A 20,896-nucleotide genomic window follows, 5' to 3' on the forward strand; every position below is an offset into this window, starting at 1 on the left:
GCGTGTTCTCATTTCCTTCTATTATGTCTGAATGGCCTTTGACTGACCACAACACTGGGAGGAGTCATGTCATGCAGAAGCAAATTAGTCCTCCTCTGCATATCCAAGAATACGTCTGAAAACTCAATCAGGTCCGTTATGGAGCCTTTTTGCCCCGAAGTTAAATTTGGCTCACATGGATCCTCACGTACCAACTGGGGGTTTAGAGGTACTTGAGGAGTTTTGTGAGGATCCACAACATAACTCAACAGTACACAAGAACAGAAAATGAAAGCAATGCAGAAAATTCAGGGTATATGGAGTTCAGGATGAGATATCCTCCCCAGACACCAGACAATACTAAATTAAATGTGAGCCTTTGAGGAATGGCTGTGACTTCCTCCTGACTCCCAGAAGGTTAACCCTTTCCTTAAATATGGCAGTTTCTCACACTGCCACAATCCCTATCAAAGTTTGTGTCAATGAGCATACATCTATTTTATGCACTTTTGCTGAAAGAAAAAACAGATATTAGACAGATTGATTGAACGATTGCATGACTATTTTCTTATATCACAGCAAAGGACTTTACTTTTACATGTCCTTGGTGGTGGCAAGGATCAGGCATCAGACTATATGTTCAATATGACATCCTGTGCACTTTCTAGGTTCGCTTTATATGAGAGCCTAGAATCCTAACAATGTCAGGTCAAGAGGCCCTTGCTCTGATCTTCTGATTGAGAGGTATTTGAACCTGTGGATATACAGGAGTGGGAGAAAACTTTATACAAGCACCCAATATTATAGAATAACCCAAGATTATAGAATCACTGCTGCTCAAAAAGAGCAATGGAATATTTGCCCATCACACTGGATGTTGTAAAGTTTCCATCTGTCTTATGCACATGTTACATAGCTCCGACTTTTGGTAGTAGGATAGCTAAAATGATTATTTATATGTTTCAGCAATAGGGCTGGCTTGTTTTATTCACAGGGGCTTCATTTACTATTTAACCTCCATCTAATAGAAGCAACATGTTCTATACTGATCATTCAAGTATTTGCTGAACACAACTGAGTGGACAACAAAACCCAGTTGGTGCCGAGGTCTGTTTTAATATGAGGATAATTATGCTATGGCATCCCTTTCCCTTTACACAGATAAACTAGTTGACATTAGCAAAATCAACATGCATGTATGGCCAAATTAATTACCATGAGGAAACACCATGCTAACCTGCACAGGCCAGCTAGTTGTAATTGGTTATAGAACATGTATGGGAGGACATGACATGCAGTAGTAATGACACAGCACTGGCTGTGATCGTGAAAACAATGTTAGCTTTTTAAAAATGAAAATGTAATATTTATGTTTCTAAATTAAATTAAATTCTTTCATTCAACTAAATATCATTTGGCCTGATTCATTAAGGAAAGTTAAGCAAAAAATTTAATAAGATTTCTTACTCATGTTTTCTGGACAAAACCATGTTGCAATACAAGTGGTGCAAATGAGTTGATTATTTTGCACATAAGGAAAATGCTGGCTGTTTTTTCATGTAGCACACTAATACTTGATAGCTTATTTGTACATTGAAATTTAAAGATGATCTAGGACTTGCCCTACCCAAACTATAAATCTGCCATCAAATTTTAAATTTACCTCCCCCTCCAATGCAACATGGTTTTGCCTTATTTGCTTACTTTTGTTTAACGTTCCTTAATGAATGTGGCCCATTATCTCTAACTTTCCATGCAGTGATGATTTAAGCAGGAATAAAGAAAAAGGACAGAACACTATCAAAATGAATATATTATTATTAATGATAAAATAAATGGCAGAAAATGCAACTATAGATAACATAATTCCTCTAATCATTGCATAGACACTAGAAATCTATTTGAGGCCCTGTTAATACAATTAGACTTGCTTTACAAGGTTGTGTTTACTATCTAACCATAGGTTACAAATTATACAGCTGGGACATCACATCTGTACAATTAAGTGTATAATTTTCCACACGGATAATGATAAATATCTTGAAAAAGTCCATTGAGACTCCCACCTTACTAATGTTAAACATACGTGCTGCAATTATGAATCGCACAAGTTTCCCTATAAAAGCTGATTAATAACTAGCTGTAATTCACAGAGCTGATTTTTGTACTGTAAGTAGGGCACACATAACTGTCACTACACCTTCATCATACACTCTCATCTATATACATCACTGTCACTACACCTTCATCATACACCTCATCTATACACATCACTGTCACTACACCTTCATCATACACCCTCATCTATATACATCACTGTCACTACACCTTCATCATACACCCTCATCTATACACATCACTGTCACTACACCTCCATCATACACCCTCATCTATACACATCACTGTCACTACACCTTCATCATACACTCTCATCTATATACATCACTGTCACTACACCTTCATCATACACCCTCATCTATATACATCACTGTCACTACACCTTCATCATACACCCTCATCTATACACATCACTGTCACTACCCCTCCATCATACACCCTCATCTATACACATCACTGTCACTACACCTCCATCATATACCCTCATCTATACACATCACTGTCACTACCCCTCCATCATACACCCTCATCTATACACATCACTGTCACTACACCTTCATCATACACCATCATCTATACATATCACTGTCACTACACCTCCATCATACACTCTCATCTATACACATCACTGTCACTACTCCTCCATCATACACTCTCATCTATATACATCACTGTCACTACACCTTCATCATACACCCTCATCTATATACATCACTGTCACTACACCTTCATCATACACCCTCATCTATACACATCACTGTCACTACACCTTCATCATACACCATCATCTATACATATCACTGTCACTACACCTCCATCATACACTCTCATCTATACACATCACTGTCACTACACCTTCATCATATACTTCATCTATACACATCACTGTCACTACACCTTCATCATACACCATCATCTATACACATCACTGTCACTACACCTTCATCATACACCCTCATCTATACACATCACTGTCACTACACCTCCATCATACACCCTCATCTATACACATCACTGTCACTACACCTCCATCATACACCCTCATCTATACACATCACTGTCACTACACCTCCATCATACACCCTCATCTATACACATCACTGTCACTTCACCTCCATCATACACCCTCATCCATACACACATCACTGTCACTACACCTCCATCATACACTCTCATCTATACACATCACTGTCACTACACCTTCATCATATACTTCATCTATACACATCACTGTCACTACACCTCCATCATACACCCTCATCCATACACATCACTGTCACTACACCTCCATCATACACCCTCATCTATACACATCACTGTCACTACACTTCCATCATACACCCTCATCTATACACATCACTGTCACTACACCTCCATCATACACCCTCATCTATACACATCACTGTCACTACACCTCCATCATACACCCTCATCTATACACATCACTGTCACTACACTTCCATCATACACACTCATCTATACACATCACTGTCACTACACCTTCATCATATACTTCATATATACACATCACTGTCACTACACCTCCATCATACACCCTCATCTATACATATCACTGTCACTACACCTCCATCATACACCCTCATCTATACACATCACTGTCACTACACCTCCATCATACACCCTCATCTATACACATCACTGTCACTACACCTCCATCATACACACTCATCTATACACATCACTGTCACTACACCTTCATCATATACTTCATATATACACATCACTGTCACTACACCTCCATCATACACCCTCATCTATATACATCACTGTCACTACACCTCCATCATACACCCTCATCTATGCACATCACTGTCACTACATCTTCATCATACACCCTCATCTATACACATCACTGTCACTACACCTCCATCATATACCCTCATCTATATACATCACTGTCACTACATCTCCATCATACACCCTCATCTATACACATCACTGTCACTACACCTCCATCATACACCCTCATCTATACACATCACTGTCACTACACCTCCATCATACACCCTCATCTATACACATCACTGTCACTACACCTCCATCATACACCCTCATCTATACACATCACTGTCACTACACCTCCATCATACACACTCATCTATACACATCACTGTCACTACACCTTCATCATATACTTCATATATACACATCACTGTCACTACACCTCCATCATACACCCTCATCTATATACATCACTGTCACTACACCTCCATCATACACCCTCATCTATGCACATCACTGTCACTACATCTTCATCATACACCCTCATCTATACACATATCACTGTCACTACACCTTCATCATACACCCTCATCTATATACATCACTGTCACTACACCTCCATCATACACCCTCATCTATACACATCACTGTCACTACACCTTCATCATACACCCTCATCTATACACATCACTGTCAGTACATCTTCATCATACACCCTCATCTATACACATCACTGTCACTACATCTTCATCATACACCCTCATCTATACACATCACTGTCACTACATCTTCATCATACACTCTTAAGTACATGAGTAGTCATACTACATGTATGTATCTTAATGTTCCCAACTATAATGGTGGTAAGTACTAAAAGTGACATGTCAGCTTTGTTTACAGGTCATTTTCAACACATTTGTATAAAATGAACAATTTCCCACCAGTAATTTGGACCATAGCAATGTCTTTCCATCTTCAATTGATTTATTGCATGTATCAGAGATGCAGACTGGATCTCCCTGCTCTTGAGGGGTTAACACAACCTGGAGATATCATGATAGGAGTTGTGATACCACTTCTTATGGATAAAGTTTACCAAAAGATTTTCTTCACAGAGAGACCACCCAGAATCCAATGCACAACGTAAGTGTGGATTATAATTGTATGATTGCTATAATGATTGTACTGGATGGGTAAAGAAATTAATTCAAAGCAGTAAGCCTGAATCTTTTAAATTCATTGAAACACATCTCTGCTATTCTTTTGCATGTTGCTGTCGTCATTAAATCTCCATTGTCACTTTGTCATTATCTGTTCCTGCCCTGTAACAACAGACAATCGAATTATATATTGTTCCTGGACTCACCTGTTTGATATCTGGCTGATCCTTCATTGTTATACTAAAGGTATAATACAATACTGCACAAACTAGATCTAATATACTAAATAATCATAACTGATATTTTATTGATGATACTAAAATATTAGGTGCCAATAACATCTGCAAATGCACAAATTCCACCACTGGTTCTCTTTCTCCTTACATAGGTGCACACCTGTATTCTGCTTTTGGGAATTGCCCATTTTATAATCACATTTCCTTTTATTTTATCCACTTGTATATTTTTGTCAATGAATTGTAAGTGTGAGCAGACAGCTAGGCTGACTTCATTCCGTACATCACTATTGTACATTTTACAAAGTATTATTGCATTGGGAATTGCATGCAGAAAATACCATGATGCATAAGGTGTTTAGATTGAAATGCAAGATATTTAGTGGTCCCTAAAGCAGCTGTAATACTAGTAAGAGCATATTTTATGTATTTATTTTTATTTATTTTTTAGGCTTTGCTAAAGTCACCTTTTCTGTATATTAAATGTGTATTACTTTTTATTTGATTCTCATTTAAATTTTACCCACCCAGCCTTTACCACCTATCATTGTTAAAATATTTCTCATGCTCACAGAACTCTTTGAACTACCAGGAGCTAGGAGTTTGGTAGATATCATGTGAGTGTTATAAAAATGATATTACAGGAACACCTACCTTGTCTGCCGCTCCCCTGGCATAGCCATGTACCACCTTCCCTGTTCTGGGGCAGGGCAATTCTCAACAATGGTACAATTTTCTGTAGAATGTAAAATATGTACTTTACAGAAAGTATTTTGAATTTCGTATGAAATGTGAGAGCGGATGCATGAACTAGCAGAGAGAGGTGATTAATGATGTGTACCTGCTTAAACAACCACTAATCCCTAAAATTAAAATGTTCTGACATGGAAGTAAAATACATTGTTCAATGTTAAAGTTCTAATTCTGCTCCTGAACTAGCAAGAAGTAAAGGTTTGCCTCCTCAATCCAACACAGAGAGCTGAAGCTCCTCTGACAATTTTAGGGCAGAGTCCTGATGTAATTTCGGACCGGTGGTAGTGACTTTAACGGTGCAGATAACACCGACAGTGACTACCACGAACAAAAATAAACGTCTCCGAATAAATGATGACTGACCTTAAGAATGTAAAAACAAGTCCCGGACAGTGTGCTAACTAATCACGATCAGCAGTAATAGCGGCAGCCTGTTTTGAGGTCATTTTAAATTGCGACCTCTATATAAGTATTTTTAAAGCCACAATGCCGCTTGTCATCAGAGCTAACTCTTACACTTAGGCTTAGCGTTAGGAATAGAGATGAGCGGGCTCGGATTCCGCTAATCCGAGCCCACTCGAACAGTGCGGATCCGAACGGGATCCGAGCACTGTTCGGATATTTCCGGCGGGCAAAAAAATGAAAACGAGGCTTTGTCGTCCAAGTCTCGCGTCGAATCTCACGAGGGGTGGGAGGGAGGGCCCAGAACAATTCCATCTTGTACCTCTTTTTTTGGCATTATGTGCTCAAGCTACCTCGGTGCAACCTTTTGGCCTAAAAACAATATTGTGAAACAATAGTGTTCAGAATAGACTGGAAATTAGTGGAAATTATTGTTATTGAATGTTATTGAGGTAAATAATAGCGTAGGAGTGAAAAAAAACCACAAAACTTGTTTTTAGCACTTTTTATGCTTTTTTCAAAATAAATCCGAATCCAAAACCTTAAATCCGAACCAAAACCTTTCGTCAGGTGTTTTGCGAAACAAATCCGAACCCAAAACCTCAAGCAAATCCGAATCCAAAACACAAAACACGAGACACCAAAAGTGGCCGGTGCACATCCCTAGTTAGGAATAGGGCTAGAAATAAGAATAGGCGTAGGCGTAAGGTTATTTTTAGGGTTAGGGTAAGGAATAAGGTTAGGGGTAGGGACCCGGCATTGCCTCTTTAAAACTACTGATATATATAGGTCGCAATTTAAATTGACGTCAAAACAGGCTGCCATTATTACTGCTGATAGTGATTTCTTAGCACACTGTTGGGGACTTGTTTTGTCATTCTTAAGCTCAGTCGGCATTTATTACGAGTCGGGCAAGTGAGTTCCCTTTATTTTTTTTCGTCCTACTGCCTGTTGTTTTTATTGCCTCCGTAAATTCGAACCCCACCCACAGGTCATACATCTGAGAATGCAGTCATTTCCACACAGCAACTCTGCAAAGCTGTCACTCACACGCTCCTACTATTTTATGTGTTATATTCAGCTCAGTAATACACAGCATTTCATATATATTCATGTCAAATAGCGGCTATAATCACTCTATAGACTCAATAGACCTGATAGCAGAATGCATAATAATAGATTGAGGTCTGTAGAGGGCAAGGACAACTCATGGTTTAGTCAGTGCATTTTGGTGGTGTTGTGTAAGAGAACAGGGAACACATTTTAGAGATGCTTCATCAAGGAAAATTATGTATTTCTGTCAGAGATGTGAGTGATTGAATGAGAAGTATTACTCTATCAGGGTAAAAATACTGTGGGTGTAAAGACGGGGCTCTTAACTTCAACTTAAAATTTAAGGAAATGTGATGCTTCAGATGAGGATAACCTTTACCTCTATACCAGTGGTTCCCAAACTTTTGCAGTTCGCGACACCCTTAGAGTCTCCATAATTTTTTCAAGGCACCCCTCCAAAATAATTATCGAGCAGTCCTGTTTTAGAAGTAGTTGGGTCAAAAAAACATAATACGTATTTAGGTCAGGACAGAAATACTTATTTAGTTGTATGCAAAAATAATACGCTAAGATCCAAGGAAAAAATAATATTTTTATATATTTTTTTCAATTATATTTCTGTCAAAGAATAATTGACAACTAACTCACACTGTGACCTCCTTCATCTCCACACAGTCTGCCCCCTCTGCATCCAGTCAGGCTGCCCCCTCTCACGCTGCCCCCCTCTGTCCTCTCTTACGCTGTCCCTCTACCCTCTCTCAAGCTGCCCCGTCTGCCCTCTCACTCTGCCATCTCTCAGCGCTGCCCTCTGCCCTCCCTCATCCTGCCCCTCTACCCTCTCTCACGCTGCCACTCTACCCTCTCTCACGCTGCCACTCTGCCCTCTCTCACGCTGCCTCCTCTCACTCAAAAAGAAAAAAAGTAAAAAACTTACCAATCCGTGCGGCGCCGGGACCCAGCATCCTCCTCTCTCCCGCAGCTTGTCACTGATTGTCGGGCGCGCTGCAAGAGAGAGGAGGATGCTGGGTCCCGACACCGCGTGAATTGGTAAGTTTTTTTCTTTTTTTTTCTTTTTTTCCTCTGGCTGGTCGCGGCACCCCTGTGACAGCGCCGCGGCACCCCTGTGGCTCCCAGGGATGCCGCGGCGCACACTTTGGGAACCGCTGCTCTATACATTAAAGATTTCTTTTTTGTGGCAGGAAGTTCTAAGGAAGCATATGATTAAATGAGAACTTGAGAAAGTGAGGTGGGGGTTTGAGAGCTTTCCTTAGGGTTTACCTATACATGTGTCCTGTCTGATGAGCACATCTCTCACCTGGTCTTGGAAGATTGAAATCCAGGAATAAATCTATTATGATTCTAAGAACTGTTGGATTCATTCTTAAAAGTTTTACTGCAATTTTGGTTTCTTTTTCAGCTTAAAAAAGTTATAAATAAATAAATATATAAATAAATAACGATATCACAGTACTGTGGAATATTTTTTAAATCCTATAATTTCTTGAATAGCAGTAAAATCTCTGCTTATAAATGGCATCACCAAGGAAAAACCCAGTGATGATGCAGTGTTGCCATGGTGAGATGAAAAAGTTCAATGAGGTCACATGATTTAGAACTGGTCCCAAAGGGGAGCAAAATTGGCCAATAATGCAGTATGACAACTTCTACATACATGGGTCTGTGCTGTAGCATGTAACTGTAATAGCAGTTCAGTGGCTTGTAACAATTGTTCCTCACATACATTGCAGCTTTGCTCCACCTCTGTCACATTTAGAGGATTATTACACACAGAGGAATGGAGGGATCAGCTCACATGCTGCAGGAGTGGAGGGATCAGCTCACATGCTGCAGGAGTGGAGGGATCAGCTCACATGCTGCAGGAGTGGAGGGATAGGCTCACATGCTCCAAGAGTGGAGGGATAGGCTCACATGCTGCAGGAGTGGAGGAATAGGCTCACATGCTGCAGGAGTGGAGGGATAGGCTCACATACTGCAGGAGTGGAGGGATAGGCTCACATGCTGCAGGAGTGGAGGGATCAGCTCACATGCTGCAAGAGTGGAGGGATAGGCTCACATGCTGCAAGAGTGGAGGGATAGGCTCACATGCTGCAAGAGTGGAGGGATAGGCTCACATGCTCCAAGAGTGGAGGGATCAGCTCACATGCTGCAAGAGTGGAGGGATAGGCTCACATGCTCTAAGAGTAGAGGGATGGGCTCACATGCTGCATGTTAATGAATAATCTAATTACTATGTTTGGACGCTGTAGCTTCCCCATGACTCCTCCTTTGGAAACTCCCCATTGGAAAAGAAGCACAAACCCAGGGAAGAGGCAAATATGGGGTAAAGAAAGTAAATGTGTCAATCTTTCCATCATATTTGTCTTTGGACATAGACCCCAGACAGACCCGCTTCCAGAGAAAAGTCCAAAGGCTCCTCTCAGCACTAAGGGTTTCTATAAAAGAGATTCAGTGCAGGATCCATCTGGTTAGGGACACCAAGAACTTTTGAGTTCCGGCCAGTCTGCTAGATCACAGCTTACTTTTCAACTGCTTTCCATTTATTTACATTGTTTCTACTTGATTAGTCATATGATATTTTGTTATTTTATTCTGTTTAATTAATTATTTTTACTTTCTGTGTCTTGTATATGTTTCGGTCCTGTAGATTTTGGTTGAATTCCTACCACGAACTTCTAGCCATGATGTTTGCTCTAGAAGAGATTAACGTGACTCCCAATGTTCTTGGCAATATTACATTAGGATTACAGATGTATAAAACATGTAGTGTGCCTCACTATGAACTACAAGGAGCTTTACATTTCTTAACTGAATCCGGCACGGCCATCCCCAACTACAGGTGTCGTGGACAACCAACCTTCAGTGCTGTTATAGGATCTACCTATTCCACAAACTCAATTATCTTGGCAAACATTCTAGGGGTCTTCAGATACCCTCAGGTAAGAAGATAATAATTATGCGCCCTATGCTAGAATACTTTTAACGTAAGAAAGAATGTACATTGGCTTGTATTTATTTTAGTTTCGATAACAAGAACTACATACAATGCAGTTGTTGATATGGTTAGGACTGTAGACTACCAGAATTAACCTATTGTTTCACTTAATGCACCATATGAGTCCAAAAGAGGCATTCAATATATGACCAGCATCCGTTGTCCTTGACAATGTCTTGTTTACACATTATAATCCATATATCTGAATCTATCCAAGCCTTTATTTACATGTTACAGTATAATTAATTTGCTTGTCTCCAACTACAATAATAATGTATATTGCCTAAAAGGTTATATGTTTAGTGCACCATAAAATGTATAAATTAGACATTGAAATTAGATAATCATGTACAAGCGTAGCAAGTTAATTATGAGATGTATTTACAACTTGTTACTAGTGTTCAGGGCATACAGGCCTCTGAGTCCACTCAGGTTCATGGACATGCCCTATATTAGAGGTCATAGCATACTGATTTCGCATGTTTCAATGTTTTAAGTCACAAAGAAAATAAATCATGCTGTTAATGTACTTATGTGTAATTATCTTTCTTTTTCCAGATCAGTGCAACATCAAGTATTTCCCTACTAAGTAATCAAATCATGTTTCCCTCCTTTGTCAGGACTGTTCCCAGTGATAAGGAACAGTCTATAGGACTGGCAAATCTGATTCTGCACTTTGGTTGGACCTGGGTTGGTCTGTTGGCTGTGGAAAATGATTATGGTCTACAGGGTATTCAGCCAATCAGACAAGAGATAATAAAGGCTGGAGTATGTGTGGCCTTCACTGAGTATATTCGTTTGTCTCAACCAAACCACAATGCTCCCCACATTGTCAAGGTCATTAAAGAGTCGACTGTTAAGGTTGTCATTATCTTCTCTACTGATAGTAATTTGGTTCCTATTATGAGTGAAATGTTGAAACAGAAAATCAATGGGAAGATTTTTGTCTCCAATGCTGGTTGGTCAATGTCTAATTTGTTCTCAGCTGGAAGCTTTTCTCAGATTTTATCCGGGTCCATTGGTTTATATATCAAAAATAGAGGGATTCCAGGATTTAGTGACTATGTCAATAAGGTCCACCCTTCTTTACCAGAGTCCTGGGTGAACTTATATTGGGAGAAACTTTTCAATTGCAAGTTTCTGTATCAGAATAACATAACCAGTTCTTTGAAAACCACATTGAAAGAGTGCACAGGAACAGAGAGCATAGACAGCCTCAAGAACAGCTTCCTCTACACCAACAGCTTAATATTTACTTATAGTTATTATGCTGCAGTCCATGTTGTGGCCAAAGCTTTGGAAGACTTGAAAAACTGCAAATCAAGAGAAGGAACCGTTTCTTATATGACTTGTAAAGACATTTTACATTTGAAATCATGGCAGGTAAAGTTATGATTTGGGCTAAAGTGCTAAAGGAGGGATCATCTGCAATATTGTGTTGAAATATAACTCTGCATTATCAAATACATTAGTATAATCTAATGTTAAAAAATATTGCCTCTTTTACTGTTTTGAAAAATTACACTGTTTTTCCATATTTTGCCTTTTTCTGCATAACTCGGTATAAAGTGTGTTTTAAGAAAAAAAATATTTTAGAATGATATTGTTTCAGTGCATTATCATTGGGGTGTGAATTTTTTTAGAAATGTTTTGTGTTATTACAATTTGATAAAATTTGCCCCATTTTAAGGATAGGGGATTTCATAACATTGCTGGGTGTAATGTGAGTAGCTTCACATGGGAGGATCAATATGGCTGGCTGCAGTGGAACTGGTTTGTGTTTGGGGGCTGCTGGGGTTCATCCCCAATACACAGCAGTGGTTCCTGCACTGATTACACAGAGCATTTGAAATAATTGTTATTTTTATCATTATTATCAAATTATCATTACGATATATGTGTTTGTTATGTTGCTGAAAGTAGCTTATTCCAATCTGGTAATTGTTAATTGTTAAACTACTAATTAATTTTGAATAGACAATGAACTGATGATGGTTATTATTGTTATTAATAATTACTATTAAGCTGTTACTTTCTGTGTGGATCCTCCTTTCACAAATCTATTCCTGTCTCTCCTACTGGCTATCTGGGGTAGTAGGCTGTTTTTCTGAGTCATCCACATTGTGGAGCCATCTCTGTGTCTCGGGGTACTGATTTTCAGTTCCAGGCCTACCCCAGGTTCTGAGTTGTCCAGGGCCAGTTCCAGGCTTATTCTGTTCAGGAGGCTGCCACCCCTGTATATTCTCTGCCTGAGTTCTGAGTCTTCCCAGTCCCATTTGTGGTACTATATTTGTCTGAGTCTCTGAGTTCTTGGAGGTATTAAGTCTTTGGTTGTGGGTTCAGGTCCTCCCACGTTTAGGTTCCAGTCAAACAGGTACAGATTCCAGTCACTTATTCCAGAACAGAGTCCAGTCCAGCATTCCTCCTCCTAACATCCAGTATACAGGATTAGACATTCATTCGGCCTCCCAGTTTCCTCTACACTCCAGTCACAGCTAGTCCCAAGGGTCCAGAGACGGATCCCAGAAACCCTATTGCCATGACATAGCTGCTGCCGCTGGTACTGCTGATAATTTCTCATACTGATATAACTCACATGCTTCTGGTGTAATGGCATGTAGACTCTGGTGGAACAGGAACCCGGGTGGAAAATTTGGCCTACCAATGGCAGCTAGTTCTACTGATTACTTATACACACATGTGAAGCAGATGGCAGGTTAGAGCAGAAAGGTTCAATTGTAGAGTTGTCATTGTGCCCAGCGGTCCTCAGTCGCAGTATTATCCCGGCAACCTGTTTGCCAGATTATTGTCTTTGTTACCTTGCACCAGTGTCTCACTCTCATGCTCTCCATGCTTTTCAGTGTACAAGACCCTCACTTTTTCCTTAACTATGAACTCTACTATCTCCTTCTATTTATATGCATATAAAAAAAAAATGGAATTGACCCCTGCTGTGCCAAGCAGTGTTTTTAATCTGTCTCAGTGGACCAGACCTTTGCTTTTATATTGTCTACGATTTCTGACTTCCAGTGTGCCACATCCTTGATACTTATCTAGACAACGATCTTTAACTCTTTGCTTATATGATAGGACAGCACATTGGCACAGTGGTTAGCATTGCTGCCTTATAGCACTTTATATTGTAATCGCCTAATGTGAATGACACATATTCTATGTGTAGCTCTGTATAATTGGTAGTGCTATATAAATAATAATAATAATAATAATAATAATAATAATAATAATAGTAACAAAATAATATTAATAATAAGACCCCGGGCTTTGAAATTGACAACAATATATTCTAGCACTTGTATCATTTGTATTACTCATTGTACATTGCAAGTAAATTCTATATATTGGACAATGATTCTGATTCTACTCAGTAGTGTGCTATTAGAAGATGAATTGTCAGTTACCATTGTCATCAGCACTCAGAGAAATACTCCTTCTCACTAAGGCTACCGTTCAATATTGTTCCATACTTGCTGTTAGAGAATACCAATGCTTACTATTTCATAGTCAACAGCCACTGGTGTTCTTCTTCTAAGCAGGCATCAGATTATCATTACACTGCTATGGAAGATGTGTAATATATGCAGAATTACCATTCGATGTGTAAGTTACATCAACTGGGCAGCATGGTGGCTTAGCGGTCAGCACTTCTGCCTCACAGCACTGGTGCCATGAGTTCAATTCCTGACCATTATTATTATTATTATTATCCTTTGTTAGGCACCACAAGAGTTCCACAGCGCCGTACAATGCACAAACAGTAGACAATACAGGGTAAAACATTACTGAGCAGTAAACAAAAATACCAACACTTCAGAAGCTCCAAGCAGGCTAATGCAAAAAAAGACGGAGCAGAAGAGCAGGTAAGGACACAAGAGGGAAGAGGGCCCTGCTCAAATGAGCTTACATCCTAAGGGAGGGTGAACAAAACTCAAGTACAAAAGGGAGCCAGTTGACGTATAAGGGAGAGAAAAGGGGGTGGGAGGGGAGAATGGGTTAGGTGGAAGGTTGGTAGGCTTTGAGGAACAGTTGGGTTTTTAGTGCCCGCTTGAAGGAGCTTAGAGTGAGAGAGAGACAGATGGAGTGAGGGAGGTCATTCCAGTGAAGGGGGGCTGCACGGGAGAAGTCTTGGATTCTGGAGTGGGAAGAGGTAATCAGAGAGGAGGAGAGGCGACCGTCATTGTCCGAGCGCAGGGAGCGGGCAGGAGTGTGAATGGAGAGGAGGTTGGAGATATAGGGGGCAGTAGACTGGGAGAATGCCTTGTAAGTGGTGGTCAGGAGTTTGAAAAGGATTCTGTAGGGGATGGGGAGCCAGTGTAGGGCAAGGCAGACAGGGGATGCTGAGGAGGAGCGGCGAGAGAGGAAGATGAGTCAAGCAGCCGTGTTGAGAATAGAGCAGAGGGGGGCGAGGTGGGAGAGGGGGAGGCCGGTGAGGAGGAGGTTGCAGTAGTCGAGGCGGAAGATAATGAGTGCGTGGATGATAGTTTTGGTGGCATCCTGAGAGAGGAAAGGCCGGATACGGGCAATGTGCCGAAGTTGGAAGCGACAGACTTGGGCTAGGGATTGAATGTGAGGGGTAAAAGAGAGAGAGGAGTCAAAGGTAACACCCAGGCAGCGAAGTTGGGTGACAGAGGAGATGGTGGTGTTGTTGACAGTGATAGAGAGGTCATGGTGGGAGGGGAGCATGGGTGGAGGAAAGACAATGAGTTCAGTTGTAGAGATGTTAATTTTGAGAAAGCACGAGGACATCCAGGAGGAGATGGTAGAGAGGCAGTCGGATACACAAGAGAGAAGGGTGGGGGAACGATCGGGCGAGGAGATGTAGAGTTGGATGTCGTCAGCATAAAGGTGATACTGAAGACCGAAGGAGGAGATGAGAGCATCAAGGGTGGAGGTATAGAGCGAAAATAGTAGAGGGCCAAGAACAGAGCCCTGAAGGACTCCAACAGGGAGAGGGGAGAAGGAGGAGGAAGAGCCAGACGTGGATACAGAGAAGGATACAGAGAAGGAGCGGTTAGCGAGGTATGAGGTGAACCAGGTGAGGACAGAACCAGATAGGCCAAGAGCGAGAAGAGTTTGTAGCAGGAGGGGGTGGTCAACGGTGTCAAAGGCCGCAGAGGGGTTGAGGAGGATGAGTAGGGAGAAGTGACCCTTGGATTTGGCTGCTAGGAGGTCGTTGGTAACTTTGGCCAGGGCAGTTTCAGTGGAGTGGAAGGGGCGGAATCCTGATTGGAGAGGGTCGAGGAGGGAGTAGTCCGAGAGGTATCTGGTGACGCGGCTGTAGACAATCCTCTCGAGTAATTTGGAGGCATAGGGGAGAAGTGAGATAGGGCGATAGTTAGCAGGAGAGGTGGGGTCAAGATTAGGTTTTTTGAGGATGGGAGAGATAACTATGGCCTTAGCTGTTTGGAGTTTTTAAGTTCTCCCCATGTTTGGGTTTCCTCCGGGTGCTCTGGTTTCCTCCCACACTATAAAAACACACTGGTAGGTTAATTGGCTGCTATCAAATTGACCCTAGTCTCTCTCCTTTTCTGAGTATGTTTGAAATTTAGACACTAAATGAGTCAATTAATGTCTCACATCCAGTGGTTTTAATGTTCCTGCGGCACTAACGTAAGAAGCAGCATAGATGGTGGTGCAACACTTGAGAAAGAGGCACCATTTCAAATGGGGAGGGCTGCAAGTTAAAGTATCCCAACAGCTATCCCCAGCCCTGAGAGCATTGTACTGCAAATTATCATTTATTTTTCTATACTATGAATATATGTTATTGTACATTACCAATAATATCATCCAGATACATATTACTAAAATTATAGTTTTAAATGATTAGAAGCATTCATTTTTTACTAAGGGATCTATGTAATTTAAATTGAATTATTAATGTGACCTTAATTGGGTTTAATGCTTCAAGTTGAAATAGAACATATGAGTTTTTATATTAACTGGAATGGATATAGACAAAGACTACACACAGACACAATGATACACAAACACACCAACACACAGACACACATCACCATACAAAATCTTAAAGTACAACATGTGTTAAAATAAAAAAAAACAATTAATTCAATATCTAATTTACAGCTCCTGCATTATATAAAGAATGTGAGAGTCACACTGAGCAGCGGAAGTGACATTTATTTTGATGAAAATGGAGGCATCCCGGGAGTCTATGACATTGTAAACTGGCAGCTGACCCAAGAATGGACTATGGGACAGGTCAAGGTCGGCAGTTATGATACCGCAGCATCTTCTGGTCAATTTCTCGACATCAACTCAAGTCTGTTGTTGTGGGCTATGGGCAATAAAGAGGTGAGACCTTGTAAAGATTATCAGTATTAATTATAAACTGCAATATTGAGGAGGGGTGGGGTACGAATTAGCGACGAGCATAATTGCAACAAAAGAGATATAGAAACTACAATGCCGATAGCTGTTAGAACGACATGTAGTAAATGTAGATTTACAGAGAGTGAAAGTAAAGATTTGAAACAGATTTGAGTGCAGGAAGTTTAATTCTTGTTATTTAAGTTTCCGACAGTGAGATTGCTGGTCTTAAGGGGGCGATGCGACCACGCGGCTCCAGGATAAGGTCCAACTGTTAATACAAAAGCTAAAATAAAAAGCCTAGGGGTGTTTTTAATAAACACTATTAACTTTGGCACTGCTACAGTTAATAGTGTTTATAAGACAGACCCCTACGCTTTTTATTTTAGCTTTTGTATTAACAGATGTACGAAATGCTGGAGCTGGGTGGTCGCATCGCCCCCTTAAGAGCAGAAATCTCACTGTCGGAAAGTTAAATGACGAGAATTAAACTTCCGGCATTCCAATCTGTCGCATATCTTTACTTTGACTTTCTCTGTAAGTCTGCATTTACTACATGTCGCTGTAACAGCTACCAGCATTGTAGAGTCTACATGTCTCTTGTCGCAATCATGCCAGTCGTTGAGGAGGAGATTCTGAGAAGAAGAGAGTCGTAAAATAAGCTATTGTGTAAATATTGTGTTATGAAAACTGACAAAAAAAGATTTTTGGAAAAATAATTTGGAATGTAAGTACACATTTATTTCTGCTACATGGAATAAATGTACATTAGATATGTCTAAACTCTATCTCATGCATATAAGAATGCACAATTTGATGCTGATATGTGAACTGTTACAGATGCATTCCTCTTAGTTATTCCTATCATCTACTACACATAATTTCAAAAAACACTGATGCAGAGCTTATGGAAACCAAGTGCATATGCTGCCAGTGAGGAGCAAGATGTATCTTGAGATGTGTAGGGCTCTGCAGATGGGTAGAAATACATAATTTTTAAATTGTAATTTACACCCATTTTGCGACAAACTATTTCAAAGTGTCATTTACACCCATTTTGCAACAAACCGCAGAAGCCACAATGAATGCGTCAATTAAGATTTAGTAGAAGTTCCCCTTCAATCTGTACTTAACGCAGCCGCTAGGCTTATCTTCCTTTCTCGCCGCTCCTCTTCTGTCTCCCCCCTCTACCAATCCCTCCACTGGATCCCCTTCCCCTACAGAACTCTGTTCAAGCTCCTCACTCTTACATACAAGGCCCTCGCCAACGCCACTGCACCCTACATCTCCTCCCTCCTCTCTATTCATGCTCCATCCCGCCCTCTCCGATCGGCCGTAGACCCTCGCCTATCTTCCCCCCTCATCACCTCCTCCCACGCGCGTATCCAAGACTTTGCCCGCACTGCCCCCCTCCACTGGAACAAACTCCCTCCCTCCATCAGGACTTCCCCTAACCTGTCCAGTTTCAAACAGGCTTTAAAAACCCACCTTTTTCTTAAAGCCTTCCAGTCTCCCACTTAACTACCTACCTTATCCTCTGCCTCTCCCCCTTCTTTCCCCTTCCCTGCCTCCGTCTCTCTACTCTCCCTCTCTCCCCTGCGTTTCTCCATCTGTCCACCCCTCCCCTTAGATTGTACGCTCCTCTGAGCAGGGCCATTTCTCCTCCTGTTTCCACCACTTCTAACTCTGCTCTCCAGCTACTTTGCCCTCCACCTCAAGGGCCCTCCTCCCCCCTCTGGGGGTCTCCCTGTCTTCTGCGCCCTCCTTTTGGGCCCCATCATTTGCGGATACTCCCCCCACCCTCACTAGCTGTGCAGTGAGCTTACTGAGTTACTGTGCTTTATGTTTACTATACTGTGCTGTCTCACCTTGTATTGTAATTCGTTTTTGTCCCTATACAGCACCACGGACACCTTGTGGCGCCCTATAAATAAAAATTAATAATTGATAATAATAATAGTATCTTGTGTGAGAAATGTGCATATTTTGAAGAGATTTGTTACATATATGAAACAAGATTTGGATACAGATTGGACATAGGGAGCAAAGGACAATTCGCAAATCAATGATGATACCTAGGCAGTGATTTTCAGGGGAAGGGATTATTGTTATGATGTCAACAGAAATATAAATGCTAGCTAGGAAGCTTCTGTTGGCTGGTGGGAATAATATTAGCTCACTTTAAAAAATATTACGTTTGAAGTGGCAAGAAGACATCTAAGACAAAATGGCAGAAAGACATTCAATAACACTTGCTCACTTAGATAAAGACGGATCTGAAGAGGATTATTATTGTTTTAAGAAGGGCAGTATAGGTAGAGCAGACCACACAGAGCTTTGTAGTACTTAAATGATAGAAGAAGTAGAGAGGATGTGGATCCAGAAAAACAAACACTGAAAGAGCAACTGGATAAGTAGGTTTTTATTGCTGTATTTATCCTCTTGTACATCTGTGTCTTCTTTTTCTGTAATGGATAGATCCAGTTTGCACTTTTCTCTCAAGACAGTAGTAGACATCTTTTTATGGAACCTTTAGTTTCATGGCAATCTGATGCATGGGAAGGCCTGAATTTTTCAAAACAGCAATAGACTGTTGAGAAAGCTGTTTTATTTTGGCCATTTTTAAACTCAGAATTAGAACACTGAAATAATAACTGCTGAAAACGGGGCTTTGCAGTCATATGTGAATAATAAATTAAAAATAAGTCATTTCAAACAGTAATAGTCAATTGTAACACTAGTAACTATATTTTTAAATCAATTTAATGGAGCCTTGATTAAAGAAAAATCAAGAAATGATGTATATCATGGTCGAGAACAGGAGTAAAGGGTAGTTGGAGCCATGTGGTAAAGGGCTGCTACTAGGATGTCATCAAAATGTGACACTGCCAGATTAAGAGAGGAACATATAGATGTTTGGGAGAGAATTTGTTGCAGAGAATTGGAAAGCTATTGAACTTTGGAAGAACTGATTTTTCCATGGATATGATGAGACTTGGTAAAGTTCTACAGCAGAGTGTGGATTACAGTTTGCAGGTGATAGTCTGGTAGAAGGAGTGGTGTGTTAAAGAAATCAAATTGTCTTCAGAAACATGGTCAAGGGAGTGGCAATCAGGATGTAGAGAATGGGTGAAGTCAAGACCACCATGTGAGATGACTGAAGGTTGGTATGAAACACAATACCAGTTAGGTCATCAGAACCTGTTGTAGATATAGACACCTTTAGCAACCCCAATTCAAATGGAACCAGATATGTTACCTGAACCTTGATTGACTTAATTTTGAGTAGTGATAACTTAAGGGGTAGGTGGTCACCACTGACGACTTGGCACTGGGATGCAGAGCAGAGATACCTATTGCAGCAAGGATGCAGGATTCACCTGGGCCAGGCTAGGCAGATATATTGAGCTGAAATAAGATGTAGTACTAACATCTGCCAATATAACAGCTTGGAAGTATAGAGAAGAGGATTAGATGTAGAGATGGGCGGGCTCGGTTCCCCGAGATCCGAACCCACCTGAACTTTGCCTATCCGAGTGCCGAGCCGAGCTGGCTCGGCACTCTCCCACCCGTTCAGAATCTAAATCGAGGCAAAACGTCATTGTGACGTCATCGGATCTCGGGGCTCGGTTCTCACGATATTTGAAATGCATAAATACCCGCTTCCACAGCAATCCATCGCCATTTGACAGAGGGATGGAGCAGGGTTAGGTCACAGGCTGTATTAGAGCAGGGACAGAGCAATAATTGTACACCTTATTCTTTCTATTATTATTTCAATTCTATTCAATTCTATTATTATTACCAATTCTATTAGCAATTGTTAGAGCAGGAAGAGAGGAGGATAGAGGAGGCATTTTCTTCAATATTTTGCACTACAAGTGCTTTGGGGTGTCCCATATTCCCCAGTGTGAAACAATAATTTTTCTGGCTGCCAAATGTCATATTTAGCAGCAGTATTTATCTATACAATATTTTGCACTACAAGTGCTTTGGGGTGTCCCATATTCCCCAGTGTGAAACAATAATTTTTCTGCCTGCCAAAAGTCCTATTTAGCAGCATTATCTATACAATATTTTGCACTACAAGT

General features: G+C 40.7%; 1 protein-coding gene across 1 annotated transcript in view; it reads left to right on the forward strand.

Annotated features, from left to right (window-relative positions):
* The window catches only part of LOC142150535 (extracellular calcium-sensing receptor-like), a 28,848-nt gene that overhangs the window by 420 nt on the left and 7,532 nt on the right, over positions 1–20,896 (forward strand). The window contains exons 2-5 of the mRNA XM_075205731.1: positions 9,712–9,785; positions 10,110–10,401; positions 11,016–11,840; positions 16,563–16,790. Coding sequence (XP_075061832.1) covers positions 9,712–9,785; positions 10,110–10,401; positions 11,016–11,840; positions 16,563–16,790 — 1,419 coding nt within the window. The remainder of the gene's footprint in view (positions 1–9,711; positions 9,786–10,109; positions 10,402–11,015; positions 11,841–16,562; positions 16,791–20,896) is intronic.

This window comes from Mixophyes fleayi, chromosome 4, assembly GCF_038048845.1.
Source record: "Mixophyes fleayi isolate aMixFle1 chromosome 4, aMixFle1.hap1, whole genome shotgun sequence".
Lineage (NCBI taxonomy): Eukaryota > Metazoa > Chordata > Amphibia > Anura > Limnodynastidae > Mixophyes > Mixophyes fleayi.